Source organism: Bos javanicus, chromosome 1 (genome assembly GCF_032452875.1).
Source record: "Bos javanicus breed banteng chromosome 1, ARS-OSU_banteng_1.0, whole genome shotgun sequence".
NCBI lineage: Eukaryota > Metazoa > Chordata > Mammalia > Artiodactyla > Bovidae > Bos > Bos javanicus.
The window spans coordinates 38,546,515-38,565,846 of record NC_083868.1 but is presented as its reverse complement, the minus strand read 5'-3'; the positions used below and the strand labels follow the sequence as shown (position 1 = coordinate 38,565,846).

Genomic DNA, 19,332 nt, shown 5'->3' with positions numbered 1-19,332 from the left:
ATCAGAAATAGCTTTTAGTTTTTAGTTCTTGCCCAACTGGTGGATTAGTTTAGACTGCTGACTTCTCTTAAAATCATCTCAAAAGAAGCAATAGCTATTTCAGGCACTAATAATAACAAAATATAATGAAAAAAAAGTCAAGAAATGTGAGCATTCCATGGATAGACTGAAGGCGCCTGACCCACTGTGTGTGTGGGGACCTGGGGTGCTGACTTCTGAGGCAGCGGTAAGAAGACACACTGGGTATTTTTAAAAGAACCTGAGCATTCAAATCGAGCAAATTTTTGAAAGTACTATAGAGAAAACCCTGAACAACAAGTAACAAAAACAGGGATAGAAGTAAATGGAAAACAAAGAGAGGATTAACAGTAGAAAATCTCACTTTGAAAATGCAAAGTAAGGAAAGTAAGTTAGATGAACCTCTGGCAAGAATAAACAAGGAAAAAGAAAAAAAGGGAAAGAAGGAATACCAAAACACAAAATGTAGGTTAAAGGGGGGAACTACTATAAACCCAACATAGATTGGATTTATAATCATAAAATAAAAATTATAAAATAAAATATAATCATAAAATGTTACAAAAGATAATCATATGACAATATGGGTATAGGAGCTGTCATAGTCTAGAACCAAGATTTCTTTCTAGTGTGTTCTGTCCTGACCACTGGAACCTCTCCTGAAAGTGCCTCTCTCTCAGGCTTTCCTCCATGATGGCCCAAGTTTCTATTCCTAATTCCAATTCTTGAGAGAGCTTCTGCTTCAGGCTACAAAAGCTACGAAGATCTCTCTCCAGTTCTCACCTTTCTACTCATTCATTCTCTCCCACTTCTTGCATTCCTTTTGGGCAACAAGAAAGAGAAATGGGAAAGTAAGGGATAGGATTACACTGCTTTGAGTAACCATGCAGCTCACTCTTCACACTGTATTTCTAAAAAAATTAGAAAAAAAATTCCAAAAAAATGTTATCAGTGTATTAGTATGGACTCGTATGTAAGGTGGTTTATGGGTTAAACGTACTTTGTAGTCTGGCCTGGCGTCCTAATCACCATATGAAGCATTTCACCTGAACCTCTAGCTTAAGGGTTTTGAATTTTGGCTGTCAGATTTGTCCAGAACTGCAAAACAAGGCTTTCTTAAAAGTCAGAATCCTAATGAAACGTTCACACTAGAATAAGATAATTCTGGGAGTGGGAGATTCAAGAGGAGGAACAAATGAATTCAGGGAAAGAATACTCAAGACCTAAGATTGCCTAGGTCTCATTGGGTCTCCAGGAAGACTACAGTGTAAGTATAAACTAATGTTTTTCTGGGAAAATATTATAACCTACCTTGGTAGGCTAAATAGTGACCACCCCCCTCCAAAGATGTTCATGTCCTATCCTTAGAACCTCTGAATGTTACCTTAATTGTTGTGTTTGAAGATTTAAGTTAAGGATTTTGAGATGAGAACATTATTCAGTGTAGTTATAAATGTTCTTATATAAGGGAGGCAGGAGATCAGAGTTTGTAGTAAGATATATGACAATAAAGCAAGACTTGAGAATGATATGAGGTTGGAGCCATGAGCCAAGGAATGCTGGTAGCTTGTGGAAGCTGAAGAAACAGAGGAAACAGATTCTCTGTTAGAGTCTTTCGAAGGAATGCAGCCCTACTAACACCTTAATTTTAGACTTCTGATCCCTGTAACTGTAAGAGAATAAATTTGGGTTATTTTGAGCTGGTGAGATTGTGATGATTTGTCACAAAAGCAGTAGGGAAGGAATATACACACAGACTTCAAATGAGCCTTTGCACCCATCTGTAATAAACTGTGTTCTCCAAAGATGACTGCAAAAATATTTCCCATCTCACATATTCTTCTGCAATGTCATCTTGCCACTTTCCCGTCACTATGTGGAATCTATCCTTTTCCCCCTCCCCCAAATCTGGGTGGACCCTGAGACTGCTTTGATCAATAGACTATGATGGAAGTGACACAGTGCCTCTTAATTGGCCTGGCAGTTTCTTTCTTCTTCCTCTTGGAAGCTAAGTACCACGAAAGCAGTGCCACTTTAGGACTCCGTACTCAGGGAAACACAACCATGTGAGAAACCCTGAAGCATGGCATATACCATGTGGAGACAGAGATGCCAAGAAGCCTGCGCTGTTAAACATGTGAGTGAAAAGTCATCCAGAAAGTGGATCTTCCAGCCCCAGCCACCCTGACTGGTCCTGTGTGCAGCAGAGACAAACAGTTTAAATAAACCCTTTCTAAATATTTGATACATAGATCATAAGTAAGATAAAGTGATTATTTTATAAGCCACTAATTTGGGGTGTCTTTACTCAGAAAAAGATAACCAAAACACCACCTTTTTAGTGGGTTCAGATCAGATCAGATCAGATCAGTTGCTCAGTCGTGTCTGACTCTGTGACCCCATGAATCGCAGCACGCCAGGCCTCCCTGTCCATCACCAACTCCCAGAGTTCACTGAGACTCACATCCATCGAGTCGGTGATACCATTCAGCCATCTCATCCTCTGTCGTCCCCTTCTCCTCCTGCCCCCAATCCCTCCCAGCATCAGAGTCTTTTCCAATGAGTCAACTCTTCGCATGAGGTGGCCAAAGTACTGGAGTTTCAGCTTCAGCATCATTCCTTCCAAAGAAATCCCAGGGCTGATCTCCTTCAGAATGGACTGGTTGGATCTCCTTGCAGTCCAAGGGACTCTCAAGAGTCTTCTCCAACACCACAGTTCAAAAGCATCAATTCTTCGGCGCTCAGCCTTCTTCACAGTCCAACTCTCACATCCATACATGACCACAGGAAAAACCATAGCCTTGACTAGACGAACCTTTGTTGGCAAAGTAATGTCTCTGCTTTTGAATATGCTGTCTAGGTTGGTCATAACTTTCCTTCCAAGGAGTAAGCATCTTCTAATTTCATGGCTGCAGTCACCATCTGCAGTGATTTTGGAGCCCCCCAAAATAAAGTCTGACACTGTTTCCACTGTTTCCCCATCTATTTCCCATGAAGTGGTGGGACCGGATGCCATGATCTTCGTTTTCTGAATGTTGAGCTTTAAGCCAACTTTTTCACTCTCCACTTTCACTTTCATCAAGAGGCTTTTGAGTTCCTCTTCACTTTCTGCCATAAGGGTGGTGTCATCTGCATATCTGAGGTTATTGGTATTTCTCCCAGCAATCTTGATTCCAGCTTGTGTTTCTTCCAGTCCAGCGTTTCTCATGATGTACTCTGCATATAAGTTAAATAAACAGGGTGACAATATACAGCCTTGACGAACTCCTTTTCCTATTTGGAACCAATCTGTTGTTCCATGTCCAGTTCTAACTGTTGCTTCCTGACCTGCATACAAATTTCTCAAAGGCAGATCAGGTGGTCTGGTATTCCCATCTCTTTCAGAATTTTCCACAGTTTATTGTGATCCACACAGTGACTGTCTATACCTGTCCCGGGAAATTCTATGGACAGGAGGCTGGTGGGCTACAGTCCATGTGGTTGCAAAGAGTTAGTCGCAACTTAGCAACTGAGCACTTAGAACTGTCTATACAATGAACTGATATATACAATGTTGTCTTCTGTGGCTGTTATAACACCTTATGTTGTTGGTCTTAAATGACCTCTGGTTAAAGTCCATACATATTTTATTTCTGTTTTTCATCTTGTTTCTGCCAGATTGCTGAATCTAATTTCACAAAGTTGTGTTGAGAAATAAAATGAATAAAGTAAACCTGCTTTGTAATATTGAGGCATTATACAAACATTATTTTATTAATCTCTATGCAATATTGGAAGAATTGGAAGTTGCCTACAACAACCAGAAACACTAACTCATTATATTCACTTAATAATAGACAATTTCTAAATTAGGCTCTGGTCTACAGATTTAAGGGTAACTTTAGGTCTCTGCTACAGAATTAAGAACATAGATTTATGTGGGAATAAATTTCTTTGCTAATCCAAGATATTTTCCCCTCCTGGCTTTAAGGCTCTTAAGAGAAGCTTCTATAAATATGTTTTTTATGATTGTGCATATATTGCAATCTTGCTTGTAGATTTTTGACTTTTCAAAAAGGTGGATGGAGACATTTAGGGTTGACATTTTGATTGCTGAATCAAACAATCAAACACAGAAGCATAAATACCCTACTGCTCTGGATAATTTCTACCATGATTTCAGATCAAGTTTAGTGTATCAGCTCTAAGATGACACTTGTTTGTGTTTTACAGGTTGTCTTGGCTCTTTCAGAGCTGGATTATTCACTGCTGCTCGTCTGTCAACTAATGCTTACCCTGACCTGAGGAGCTGTGTCAATGGTAAACACCTCTACCATCCGTTTAAAAAACAAAATGACAAAAGCCTGCAAGTAAAGTACACCCGTATAAATATAACTACTGTTTAAAAATAAACAAATGAGCCCTTGAAGGGCTGGCTGTAGGCCAAGTAAGGAGGTTTTCTCCAAATACATTTGAGGAATAGTATTTTTTGGGGGTAGGGGATATGCCACAGGGCTCTAGCACTGGATCAAATTGGCCAAATAATTATTTCTTTCAGTGTTTATTATTTATTTAGTTTAAACTTTTAAGTATCATATAACATTTGTATGTATCAGAAATGTACAAGATGAGTTCTTTTCTTCTTTTTGGCCATGTTGCACAGCTTGTGGGATCTGAGTTCCCCAACCAGGGATTGAACCCAGGCCACAGCAAGGAAGATCCCTAACCACTGCACTGTCAGGAAACTCCCTGAAGGAATGTGTTTTAGATGTAAAGGCTGCTTAAAATGAACTTTCTAGCTAACTTTTAAATTGAAGTTGTCCTTATTTGCCAAACTTTACATCATTGGCTCCAGAATTTTATTCCCAAGAGCTTTTTGACTGTTGTTACATAATCATGTACTTATGAGCAAATGTTACAGTTGACTAATAGATCACAGGGGAGCCACATTTATTTTTCTGACTTTTGGTATAAATGTGGAAATGTGGAATTATTGGTATATTATTGGTATACCACATTTGGTATAAATGTGGATATAAATGTGTAAAATATTGTGATATCAAATTAGCCTTTTCCCTCTGAAGTTCACATAAGGCCTAGTGATAAATCTGGTAGATTATTTGTCTCTAGTTTATCAATTTCCTGACATGCAGAGACAAAGGTGAAATTGAAACATGTAAATTGGAATGTTTGTCCAGTGAATATTTTACATGCAGCATTGGTACTATTGAGATATTCACTTATCTGCACTTTCTATAATTCAAAATTAGCTGTAACTTCACAAGTAAAACAGTTTGCTTGAACATGTATATTTAATTCATACTTTATTTTTTTAATTTACCCAAGGACAGAAAAATAATTTTATAATTTCTTGATTAAGCTGTTTTCTATTCTTTTAACTAGTATCTGGACTTCCTAGATATCCCAGTGGTACAGAATCCGCCTGCCTATGCAGGAGATGCAAGAGATGCGGGTTTGATCCTTGGGTTGGGAAGATCCCCTGGAGTAGGAAATGGCAATGCACTCCAGTATTCTTGCCTGGAGAATTCCCATGGACAGAGAAGCCTGGTAGGCTATAATCCATGGGGTCACAAAGAATCAGACACGACTGAGCAACTGAGCACACACACATAACTGCTGCTGCTGCTGCTGCTGCTATGTCGCTTCAGTCGTGTTCGACTCTGTGCGACCCCATAGACGGCAGCCCACCAGGCTCCCCCGTCCCTGGGATTTTCCAGGCAAGAACACTGGAGTGGGTACACACATAACCAATACCTAATAAATTGCTAATTTTCAGAAAACTTGCTTTTATGAGGACATTTTTTGAAAAGTTCAGTGATTAGATTTTAGTTAAATTTTTAAAAAGTGTTTTTTTGCAGTTAACAGTTTGCTTTGCTAACTTAAGGAAAATGTCAAGGAAAGATGAAAGGAATTTTCAGAGTTGGCTAGGAAGGCTGGAAAAACAGGTGCGGGAATATGCAGGAGCCAGGAACCATTGTAGTGTCTAGTGAGGCGAGAGAGACTATAAATAAATCAAGAAATAAATGGGCGTATCATTTAAGATAGTGATAAAGTGCTGTGACATTTTATGAAAGAAATATCCTTGCCTTAAAAATCACAATATTCTGCTGCCTGTTGCCCAATGTCTGAAAACCATTTGACTAGAGTTCTGTTTATTTAAAGCAGGAGAATAAATCTGGTCCCTGTTATTCCGTGCTCTGCTTAGTCGCTCAGTTGTGTCTGACTCTTTGAGACCCCATGGTCTGTAGCCCACCAGGCTCCTCTTTCCATGGGGATTCTCCAGACAAGAATACTGGCGTGGGTTACCATTCCCTACTTCAGGGGATCTTCCCAAGCCAAGGATCAAACCCAGGTCTCCTGCATTGCGGGTGGATTCTTTACAGTCTGAGCCATCAGGGAAGGCACTCTGTTATTCTATGTTATCCCAAATTGGAAGTCTCACATTTTTCTATTGGTACTGAATAACTTCATTGTTCTGCCTACCTCATGAAATTGTTTTAAGGCTCAAATAAGGTAATATATAAAAAGAATATTAAATTGCAATTATTGACTTTTGTGTATATTTGCAAACATAAAAGTAGTTGTGGGGCTTCCCTGGTGGCTCGGTGGTAAAGAATCCACCTGCCAATGCTAGAGATAAAGGTTCGATCCCTGATTCAGAAGGATCCCACATGCAAGAAGCAGCTAAGCCTGTGCACCACAACTGTTGAGTTAGTGCTCTAGAGCCTGGGAACTGCAACTACTGAAGCCCACAGTAGAGTCTGTGCCCTGCAACTAGAGAAGCCACTGCAATGAGAAGCCCGGGCGACACTCGAGAGTAGCCGCTGCTCCCGGCAACTAGAAAAAGGTCTGAGCTCAGCAACGAAGATCCAGCAGAGCCAAAAATAAATAAATAAATAAATAAAATTATTTAAAAAAAGAGTGGATTTAAACAAAAAGTAGCTTTCTTTTGCAGAAATAATTTAAAAAGTTTAATAGATCCACTTTTCTTCTTGAAAAAGTATTTGAAGGACTCAGTAGTATTTTTTCCCATATACCATAGACTTTGTTCATGAGGTTTCTATTAAAGGACATAATTTCTATTGTACTGTGGTGTGTTATAAAAATTAAATAGATATGTATTTCCTTTAGCCATTTCGGACCAGTGTAATCCTCTGCCATGCAATGAAGATGGATTTATGACCTGCAAAGATGGCCAGGCGACATTCACTTGCATTTGTAAATCAGGTTGGCAAGGAGAAAAGTGTGAATCTGGTACGTATAACATACCCAGCTGGTATGGGTATGTATAACATACCCAACCTGAATTGACTTCCTGAAAAGTTCTCAGAAGGCTTTATTACTTTGAAAGTACTCTGTTTTCTCCTTTTAGATATAAATGAATGCAAAGATCCTGTAAATATAAATGGAGGTTGCAGCCAGATTTGTGAAAACACACCTGGAAGTTACCACTGTTCCTGTAAAAATGGTTTTGTTATGCTTTCAAATAAAAAGGACTGCAAAGGTAAGAGTAAAAAAAGGCATTTACTGTGTAAGAGCAAAAATTCAGTTAGAGGAATTTCCCCAGGAAATTCACGGAAAACTCGAGTTTTAAGTGTTTATAATAAGTATGCGTTATTATCCACCTTGAAGCCTGTGATTCTGTGGGACTGCCTTTAGTTTATTGTTGATTGGGTATTTTTTTATTTCAGAGTATTTTGTTATTTTCTTATTGTGTATGTATGTGTGTATTGATACATGCACATGCACTTGTTCTAATGAAGAATTTCATTGTATGGTGATAAAGTGAAGTTTTAATTCAAGTCTTCGCATACTACGGTATTTGCAAAATCATTGTTGATCCTACTTCTTCCAGACTCTATAGTATTGTTATTATATTCTTTATTTCAATAAGATCTACAGTTTACAAATAAATCACCACAATCCTTAGTAACTTCTTTCATTATATTTTATATTTCCTTGTCAGAAATAGCTTTCTAATTTCCAATATAAACCCTCCATCCTGCACCTCATTTCCAGTTGTGTTTTTGAAAAAGATGAAATTCTGGTTTTTCTTTTTCTTTATACATTTAAGATCACATCACTGGTCATAACTTTTTTTTTTTTTAAATTTAAAACTTAAATAATTCCTGTCAATTTAGCTTTTTAAGTCATTTTGCTAGTGTGTTTCTTTTTAAATTTATTTATAGGGCAACAGTGGAGAAACAGACATAGAGAATAGACTTATGGACACGGGGAGAGGGGAGGAGAGGGTAAGATGCATGGAAAGAATTACATGGAAACTTACATTACGATATGTAAAATAGATAGCCAATGGAAATTTGCTGTTTGGCTCAAGAAACTCAAACAAGGGCTCTGTATCAACCTAGAGGGGTGGGATGGGGAGGGAGACGGGAGGGAGTTTCAAAAGAGAAGGGATATATGTATACCTATGTCTGATTCATGTTGAGGTTTGACAAAAAACAGCAAAATTCTATAAAGTAATTATCCTTCCATAAAAAATAGATAAATTAAAAAAAAAAAAAACAAGAAATATTTTTCCCCCAAATTTTGCCTTTCTTTTTTCTACATGATATCTTTTCCATTAGATTGCTTAACTGTCTTTTACTAAATCTTCAGATATAAGTGCTAGGTATGTGGGTAACTAAACATGACATTTTCCAGCCTGGAGTTGCTTTTAGAAATTGGGAGCAAGCTTTTCTTTCTTCTTTCTTCCTTCCCTTTTTTTCTTCTTTCCTTTCTTTTCTTTCTTCTTCCCTCTCTTCCTCCCTACCCCTTCCCCATCGTCTCCTCTTTTTGTGATGAGGTAAAAAAATTTAGTAAATTAAAATGTAAAGTTGTCTTGTTCAACTCTATTCATAGTCTGCTTTCATAAATCCTTAAATTGAATTTATATCCAATGAGTGATGTGTCCTTCACTGCACTGTAGTGTTTGGCATAGTTCACTGTTGTTCCAGTCGCTCAGTCATGTCTGACATTTTGCGACCCCAGGGACTGCAGCACACTTGCAGTCCTAGACAGGCTTCCCTGTCTATTATCTCCCAGAGCTTGCTCAAATTCATGTCCATTGAGTCAATGATGCCATCCAACCACCTTATCCTCTGTCACCCTCTTCTCCTCCTGCCCTCAGTCTTTCCCAGCATCAGGGTCTTTTCCAATGAACTGGATTTTCACAGCAGGTAGCCAAAGTATTGGAGCTTCAGCTTCACCATCAGTTCTTCCAGTGAGTATTCAGGATTGATTTCCTTTAGGATTTACTGGTGTGATCACCTTGCAGTCTAAGGGACTCTCAAGAGTCTTCTCCAACACCAGAGTTCAAAAACATCAATTCTTCAATGCTCAGCCTTCATGGTCCAACTCTCACATCCATTCATGACTACTGGGAAAACCATAACTTTGACTAGACAACCTTTGTCAGCAAAGTGATGTCTCTGCTTTTTAATACACTGTCTAGGTTTGTCATAGCTTTCCTTCCAAGGAGCAAGTGTCTTTTAACTTCATGGCTACAGTCACCATCCGAAGTGATTTTGGAGTGCAAGAAAATAAGGTCTGTCACTGTTTCCATCGTTTCCCCATCTGTTGGCCATGAGTGTTGGGAATACATGCCATAATCTTTATTTTTTGAATGTTGAGTTTTAAGCTGGTTTTTTCACTCTCCTCTTTCATCAAATAGTAGTAGTAGTTTAGTCACTAAGTCGTGTCCAACTCTTTGGACCCCACAGACTCTAGCCTGCCAGGCTCCTCTGTCCATGGGATTCTCTAGGCAGGAATCCTGGAGTGGGTTGCCATTTCCTTCTCCAGGGGATCTTCCCAACCCAGGAATCAGACCCAGGTCTCCTGCATTGCAGGCAGATTCTTTACTGACAAAGCTATGAAGGAAGCCCAGTGAAAATCACTCAGGCGTGTCTGACTCTTTGCGATCCCATGGACTGACTATACAGTACATGGAATTCTCCAGGCCAGAATACTGGAGTGGGTAGCCTTTCCCTTCTCCAGGGGATCTTCCCAACCCAGCGATTGAATCCAGGTCTCTTGGATCGCAGGCAGATTCTTTACCACCAGAGCCACAAGGGAAGCCCCACCTTCATCAGGAGGCTCTTTAATTCCTCTTGGCTTTCTGCCATTAGGGTGGTGCATTTGCATATCTGAGGTTGATATCTCTCCCTGTAATCTTGATCCAGCTTGAGCTTCATCCAGCCCAGCATTTCCTATGATGTACTCTGCATATAAGTTAAGTAAGCAGGGTGACAATATACAGCCTTAATGTACTCCTTTCCCAATTTGGAACCAGTCTGTTCTATGTCTGATTCTGATTGTTGCTTCTTGACCTGCATACAGGTTTCTCAAGAGGTAACTAAGATGATCTGGTATTCCCATCTCTTTAAGAATTTTCCACAGTTGTGATCCACACAGTCAAAGGCTTTAGCATAGTCAATGAAGCAGAAGTAGATGTTTTTCTGGAATTCCTTTGCTTTTTCTATGATTCAGTGGGTGTTGGCAACTTGATCTCTGGTTCCTCCAAATGGTGGTTTAGTCACTGAGTTGTGTCTGACTCTCTGTGACCCCGTGGATGTCAGGGAATGTTTAACAGGAGGATTCCTACGTGCTGTTTCTCATAAATCTTCTGTTTCTTATTAGTTTCTGTTATCAGAAGCCAGTGGAGGGGCACGCTGCTCCCAAGACTGAGGTCATAGGATGAAACAGGCTTGAATCTCCTTCAGTAAACATTCTCCTTAGCACAAAACTGCTTAGTCTCGATCCTCTTTCTTGAGATATGGATTGTCTCCTGACCTTGTGACCATTATTAATCCCTTGTTCCCTTGGTAATAGTTGCTGTAGGTTTGGTTTTGAAAGGTTGTTGCTGAATCACGCAAAGATGCCGGGATACTTGCCCCCCAGAGGAGAAGAATTCAATCTGGGGCCAGAGACGAGGCTTGATCGCTCAGAGCTTTGTGTAATAAAGTTTTATTAAAGTATAAAGGAGATAGAGAAAGCTTCTGACATAGGCATCAGAAGGGGGCAGAAAGAGTACCCCACCCCCCCCCGCCCCCCCGTTAGTCTTCAGCTGGATGTTATATAGTCACTAGCAGTCTGTTAATGAAAGAAAGGAATGTCTTAAAACTCAGAATGGCACCAGGCCCCTCACCCATAAGATGCATTTTGGGATAATCTTGGCACCAAATGGTTCATCCTGGGCCATAAAATGATTAACTTGAATCTTGTAGAAGGACAGATTACCATACAAATAGTTTCGTTTACATAGATTAGGGCAACAGTATCTGAGTATAACATACTGGTTTGTCAAGTAGGTTCTGAGCCATTAGGCAGGACCCACTTGAAGACAGAGTTTGGGGTAAATGCATAGCGCATTAGCATAGCTTAAGACAAACATTTCCTTAAAAAATGCATTGGTTATCTCAAGGTTTGACAACTGTTAACTTCAGGTGAAACCAGGTGTCATGGCAACACAGTATTTTAAGAGAAACCTCCTTTTAAATTTGTATAGAGAAGGAAAAAAATCGCTAATTTGTTTCCTCCTGCTGCTTAAGAGAGATAAAAATGTCTGACACTTGCAGGCTATTTCCTCTGTTTGGAGACTCCTGGCCTTCCTGCCTGATACCCTCTCAGTTTTCTGATCTTTATCATTGTCAAAAGAAATTTCTTGTACAACAGCCTATATATACTCACAGAAAGATCATTAAAGCACCTTTGCTCCATCAGAGCTTAGATCCCCCTGTCTTTCTTTCTTTCTCTCTCTCTCTCCCTCCGGCTCTCTCTTTCACTTTCTTATCGTCGACTCCAGACCGCCAGGTCCCGGTCCATTAAAGGACCCCAACACGTGGACTTTAACCCACCAGGCTCTTCTGTCTATAGGATTCTCCAGGCAAGAATTCTGGAGTGAGTTGCCATTTCCTCCTCCATGGGATCGTCCAACCCAGGGATTGAACCCGGGTCTCCTGCATTGTAGGAAGATTCTTTACCAATTGAGCTACAAGGGAAGCCCTCTGGTTCCTCTGCCTTTTCTAAATCCAGCTTGTACATCTGGAAGTTCTCAGTTCATATACTGTTGGAGCCTAGCTTGAAGGATTTTGAGCATTACCTCACTAGCAAGTACAATGAGTGCAATTGTGTACAGTTTGAACATTCTTTGGCATTTCCCTTTTTTGGGATGAAATGAAAACTGACCTTTTCCAATCCTATGGCCATTGCCAAGTTTCCCAAATTTGCTGGCATATTGAGTGCAGCACTTTCACAGCATCATCTTTTAGGATTTGAAATAGCTCAGCCGGAGTTCCATCACCTCCACTAGGTTTGTTCACAGTAATGCTTCCCAAGGCCCACTTGACTTCACTGTCCCAGATGCCTGGCTCTAGGTGAGTTGATCACCCTATCATGGTTATCCTAGTAATTAAGACCTTTCTTGTACAGTTCTTCTGTGTATTCTTGCCACCTCTTCTTAATATATTTTGCTTTTGTTAGGTCCATACTGTTTCTGTCCTTTATTGTGCCCATCTTTGCATGAAATATTCCCAAGGTATCTCTAATTTTCTTGAAGAGATCTCTTGTCTTTCCCATTCTATTGTTTTCCTCTATTTCTTTAAATTGTTCACTTAAGAAGGCTTTTTTTAAAAACCTCTCCTTGCTATTCTTTGGAGCTCTGCAATCAGATAGGTATATTTTTCCTTTTTTCCTTTTCCTTTCACTTCTCTTCTTTGCTCAGCTACTTGTAAGGCCTCCTCAGACAACCATTTTGCCTTTTTGCCTTTCTTTTTCTTGAGGATGGTTTTGATCACTACGTCCTGTACAGTGTTACAAACCTCAATCCATAGTACTTCAGGCACTCTGTCTATCAAATCTAATCCCTTGAATCTATTTGTCACTTCCACTGTATAATCAAATGGGATTTGATTTAGGCCATACCTGAATGGCCATGGGGTTTTCCCTACTTTTTTCAATTTAAGTCTGAATTTTGCAATAAGGAGTTCATGGTCATTTCCTGGTCTTGTTTTTGCTGACCGTATAGAGCTTCTTCATCTTCAGCTGCAAAGAATATGACCAGTCTGATTTTTGTATTGGCCTTCTGGTTATGTCCACCTGTAGAGTCGTCTCTTGGGTTGTTGGCAAAGGGTGTTTGCTATTACCAGTGAGTTCTCTTGGTAAACCTCTGTTAACTTTTGCCCTGATTCATTTTGTGTTCAAGGCCATACTTGCCTGTTACTCAGGATATCGCTTGACTTCCTACTTTTGCATTCTTGTCCACTATGATGAAAAGGACATTTTTTTTTTTTTTTTTGCTGTTAGTTCTAAAAGGTCTTGTAGGTCTTCATAGAACTGTTCAACTTCATCTACTTCAGTATTAGTGGTTGGAGCATAGACCTGGATTACCGTGATTTGAATGGTTTGCCTTGGAAGTGAACCAAGATCATTCTGTCATTTACTATGATATCAGTTAAAGTGTAGTTAAGTGACTTTAAGGTGAACTGCATAAACTAACAATTTCTTATCAGCAATTATACAGTTTTAGATTGTATATCTTTCTTGTTTGCCTATTTGAAGGTGTTTGAGGGTATATAATTAGAATACCAGTATCATTAGAACACTAGTTACAGAAAATCATCATAATGAAAGGATACCATATGCATTCCATAAGCAAATAATACCCATTTGTACTTGAACATCTAAATACTTGAAAGAATTTGTGCTGCTAAAGAATTTATGATTTACATTTAATTAAGAGCAATTTAATCCTTAGCCATTGAGTTAATACACATTAACCAAAAGTTCTCTTAGAAATGAGTGTCTCTGTTGATCAGTACATATGTTTTTGTATGGTTCATTTACATAGTGTTTTGTTCACAATGCATAAGCAATAAAGTACAAAATTAGTAGAAGAATATATATACAATTGTTACAACAGGGCCTTTATTTAAAATGTGAATTTGGTTGGGATTAAGTTGCCAGTAAATTTCCAAAAATGCAAGAATAAAACTTTTCATCAGACATTAGATGTCAGTGTAGAGTCATAAAATGTATATACTATAACCCACACTCATATAATTTAAAGGAGTTCTTGTAATATGCCTCAAATCAAATAAATTTAGTCATGTTTTTACATCCTGTTGAAAATATGGATTTTATAGCTCTTTTTAAAAAATTAAGTATTTTTTGAAGTAATTATAGATTCACATGCAGTTGTAAGGAGTAATAAAAGACATCCCTGTACCCTTTACCCAATTTCCCCAGACAGGAATACTTGCAAAACTATAGTACCTCATAACATACAGAATATTGACATTGATACAAGCAAGATACAGGAAAATTTACTTGCCACAGTAAATTGATTCATTTATTTTTTGTGCAGGTTATTTATTTGTGTGTGTGTGTGCAGGTTATTTTAAATAGAGAAATGTCTGAAAATTTGGCCAATTTTTGGAAAAATTAAACTATCAGCTTTTTAGAGTAGAAAATCTAGATTTTATCCTGAGCTTGTCTTTCCTCAGAGAGTACAGATGAGAAAGTTCAGTTCAGTCATTCAGTCCTGTCCGACTCTTTGTGACTCCGTGGACTGTAGCACGCCAGGCCTCCCTGTCAATCACCAGCTCCCAGAGTTTACTCAAACTCATGTCCATTGAGTCGGTGATGCCATCCAACCATCTCATCCACTGTCGTCCCCTTCTCCTCTCACCTTCAATCTTTCCCAGCTTCAGGGTCTTTTCATATGAGTCAGTTTTTCAAATCAGGGTGGCCAAAGTATTGGAGTTTCAGCTTCAGCATCAGTCCTTCCAATGAATATTCAGGACTGATATCCTTTAGGATGGACTGGTTGGATCTCCTTGCTGTCCAAGAGACTCTCAAGTCTTCTCCAACAATGCAGTTCAAAAGCATCAATTCTTCAGTGCTCAGCTTTCTTTACAGATGAGAAAATTTCACTATAATAATTATATCACTATTGAACTATTTCTATCACTTGTTTTTTTCACAGGCACTTATTCAGTAACTAGTTGCAATTTGAAATTTCTGAAATATTAATTTAATGTTAAAATTTATCCTGGATTAGCTGTGGCTTCATAAATAGTTTAAGAGCTTACCCAATCCCATTTTAAATTTGAATCACTCGAATAATTTACGCCTTAATAGTAGTATGCAGATTTAGCTATTGTCCATTTCCAAAGGAAAGGTGTAAGAGTGATGAGCTATCTCATTTTTATCCCATTTTTTATATTTGTGATAATACAGAGTAAGTAAGCTTTTTTTTTTTTCTTTTTCAGTGTAGATAAGCTTTTAAGACTGTATTTCAGAAACATGTGTTTAGGAATACATGTTAAGAATATGATGAGTCTCTTCTTCAATTTATTTTCATACTGTAACCTGGTAGATAAGAAAATAACTAAAGCCTTTTTCTTCTTTTACATGATTACAAGGAAATAGCAGACACCAATCAAACTCCCTATGCATTTGTAGAAAGAAACTGTATTAACTGAACTAAAATGTGATGATAGATTTAATATTTTGCTATTTCCAGTCCACTTTGTTGTCTTAGATATATGAAACTAGACCCAGGAAACACAAATCAAGTGTTCTTTGCTAGTGTCTAATGGTATGGGAAAAAATTTTTTTAATATACTTGTTTCATTTGTAGATGTGGATGAATGCGTTTTAAAGCCAAGCATTTGTGGCACAGCTGTGTGCAAGAACATCCCAGGAGACTTTGAATGTGAATGTGCTGAAGGCTACAAATACAATCCCATATCAAAGTCTTGTGACGGTAAAGTTCTGTTGGTATTATTGGTGGTGGAGGGGGTGAGTTGGCACCCTGATTTGAAATGAGAAGCATTGGTTCTCCTTGATATCAGTAATCAGATGTTCTCAGGTGGTAAAATCCATGCTATAATTTGATCAGTGGGGTAGTGATGGCTTCCTTCCAGATTAAAAGTATGGACCCAAGCATGATCTTCAGTGCTGTGTAATCTGATGGCCCTCTAAAGCTGTATTTGAATTGCACACCTCCCATATATGATAGAAGCAAAAGAAACACATAATATTCAAAAATAAAAAGAAGCTGAAAGGAAACACACACACACACAGAAAGGAAGACAAGTTTAAAACAAGGTGGTTAGAAATGTTTGGTTTTATGCCAGGCTTTTCAGTAATTTTCTCTGTGTGTTTAAGTGTGTCATTTTATTGTAAAATAGTAAATGATCTAATTCCATTATAATTAAATACATGTAAAAAGAAAATCTCATCATAACCAGATGAGAGCCAAGCTCTAAAACTGTGAGAAGCAGTGATTAGTGATGTCTGTGTCTGGTTTTGGGAGAGCTCCTTGAAGCTTGTGAGTATTTCATTTGACTCCAGTGGTGCTGCCCAGGTAGCTTAGATGTGTCATAGGGTTATTTTTTTTTTTTTTAAATCATGGATATGTACAAATTATCTCACATCCTCCTCTGATTTTTTAAAAAATTTTAAAGTGAGTTTAATATCATGACTGAAAGTGAAAATTTCTCAGTCATGTCAGACTCTTTGCAACTCCATGGACTATACGGCCCATGGAATTCTCCAGGCCAGAATACTGAAGTGGGTATCCTTTCCCTTCTCCAGGGAACATTCCCAACCCAGGGATCGAACCCAGGTCTCCCCCATCGCAGGTGGATTCTTTACCATTTGAGCCACCAGGGAAGCCCAATGTCATGACTAAAACTAATCAAATTAATAGTAATTTTAAGTGTACAATTCAGTGATATTAATTACAGTCACACAGTTATGCAGCCATTACCATTATCTGTTCCAAAATTTTTCCGAACAGAACTCTGTAGCTGTCAAGCGATAAATTCCCCCTCCTCCCTTTCCCAATCACTGACAACCTCCAAACCCTACTTATCTCTCTGTGAATTTGCTTAAATTGATAATAGTCTTAGAATAGATTTTTTTCGACTATTTATACTCCTTTTGAGATTTTGATGTCTTATATCCTCACGTACTCAATAAACAATATCTCTTCCCACACACCATTTCTATTCTCCCAGCCCTCCAGATAGAAATTACCATGGTCAGCCGTAAGCATTTGCAGATTTATTATTAGCCAACTTCATCACATTGTATTGTATTGTATTGTAGTTATATTCATTGTATATGTTGAATAACTACAAATTGTCATGAGGTGGCCAAAGTATCGGAGTTTCAGCTTCAACATCAGTCCTTCCAAAGAACACCCAGGACTGATCTCCTTTAGAATGGACTGGTTGGATCTCCTTGCAGTCCAAGGAACTCTCAAGAGTCTTCTCCAACACCACAGTTCAAAAGCATCAATTCTTTGGCACTCAGCTTTCTTCACAGTCCAGCTCTCACATCCATACATGACCACTGGAAAAGCCATAAACTTGACTAGACAGACCTTTGTTGACAAAGTAATGTCTCTTCTTTTTAATATGCTATCTAGGTTGGTCATACCTTTCCTGCCAAGGAGTAAGCGTCTTTTAATTTCATGGCTGCAGTCACCATCTGCAGTGATTTTTTGGAGCCCCCCAAAATAAAGTTTGCCACTGTTTCCACGTTTCCCCATCTAGTTGCCATGAAGTGATGGGACCAGATGCCATGATCTTCGTTTTCTGAATGTTGAGCTTTAAGCCAACTTTTTCACTCTCCTTTTTCACTTTGATCAAGAGGCTCTTTAGTTCTTCACTTTCTGCCATAAGGGTGGTGTCATCTGCATATCTGAGGTTATTGATATTTCTCTTGGCAATCTTGATTCCAGCTTGTATTTCATCCAGCCCAGCATTTCTCATAATGTACTCTGCATATAAGTTAAATAAGCAGGGTGACAATAAACATTCTTGACTTAATCCTTTTCCTATTTGGAACCAGTCTGTTGTTCCATGTCCAGTTCTAACTGTTGCTTCCTGACCTGCATACAGATTTCTCAAGAGGCAGGTCAGGTGGTCTGGTATTCCCATCTCTTTCAGAATTTTCCACAGTTTATTGTGATCCACACAGTCAAAGGCTTTGGCATAGTCAATAAAGCAGAAATAGATGTGACATACATATATATACAATATTTTATTACTTTAGTCATGCTATTCAATTTCAATAGTATTGAGGGCTCACTAATTTTGGGGTTCTATTTTAAGACATTCAAAGGGGTTCTCATTTTAAGGGGAAACTATGCTATAGCAGTGTTTGAGTTTGGGAATTTTCAAAGATCACAGGGTATATTCATCTAAAAGGTCAAGGATCTTACATATTTCTAAAGTGTATCTAAGCTGAAGCATCTTATTACAACTTTCCAAGAATGATTTTCTTAAAGTATGGATTGGGACAGGGACCATAGAGAAAATTTCACGAAATGGGAGGTAGTAGCACATTAATATTTTTTGTTTTTTTATATCTTTGATAAGTTAAGAAATAAATGTATGTCCTTAAATTTATTGCCACCATAAATCATTGCATTATGGAAAGTGATATTTTCTTGATATAGTCATTTAATCTCCAACTACATTGTTGTTTAGTTGCTAAGTTGCATTCAGCTCTTTTGTGACTCCATGGACTATAGCCAACCAGGATCCTCTGTCCATGGGATTTCCCAGACAAGAATACTGGAGTAAGTTGCCATTCCCTTCTCCAGGGGATCCTCTAGACTCAGGAACTGAACCCACATCTCTGGCTTGGCAGGTGGATTCTGTCTCTGTGAATCACATTAACCTTCATTTAAAAGGGATCTTTTCTTCCCTTCCCTTCCTTGTCTCCCTGTCCTTGCCTCCACTCCTTCTTTTCCCCTTTCTTTTCTTTTCGTCAAAGCAAAGAGTTAAGAAGAAAGTGTCAATGGAATTTATATGATCAGATTCGACAGTTACACTGAGACTCTTGTTTTTTTCTTCAAAATCAGAAAATTAGCGTAGTTGTTATATCTTTATTAATTACTGAAAGTTAATCATTAAATTTGTTGATTCAGGTATATAAACAAATTGAAACTACGTTTATGACTCATTTAAATTTCTGTGGCAAGTGCATACAGGTGATTTGATGTCAAAGAATTTCTTTCACTAAGGATTTATTATCACTGATTATCTTATACTAAAATCAGAATAGTCCTTCTTCTGTTGGGTTGAACATTTAGGAGATATTAAAATTTATTTTCTCTTTTCCCCCAGATGTGGATGAATGCGCTGAGAACTTGTGTGCTCAACTTTGTGTCAATTACCCTGGAGGTTACTCTTGTTACTGTGACGGAAAGAAAGGATTCAAACTTGCCCAAGATCAGAAGAGTTGTGAGGTAACACTTTGTAATACTAACCTTCCCATCTCTTTTTAAAACTGAGA

At 38.4% G+C, this 19,332-nt stretch overlaps 1 protein-coding gene across 1 annotated transcript in view; it reads left to right on the top strand.

Annotated features, from left to right (window-relative positions):
• PROS1 (protein S) overlaps nucleotides 1-19,332 on the top strand; it is a 65,423-nt gene that overhangs the window by 21,668 nt on the left and 24,423 nt on the right. Inside the window, exons 4-8 of the mRNA XM_061434657.1 lie at nucleotides 4,231-4,317; nucleotides 7,150-7,272; nucleotides 7,391-7,522; nucleotides 15,659-15,784; nucleotides 19,164-19,285. Coding sequence (XP_061290641.1) covers nucleotides 4,231-4,317; nucleotides 7,150-7,272; nucleotides 7,391-7,522; nucleotides 15,659-15,784; nucleotides 19,164-19,285 — 590 coding nt within the window. The remainder of the gene's footprint in view (nucleotides 1-4,230; nucleotides 4,318-7,149; nucleotides 7,273-7,390; nucleotides 7,523-15,658; nucleotides 15,785-19,163; nucleotides 19,286-19,332) is intronic.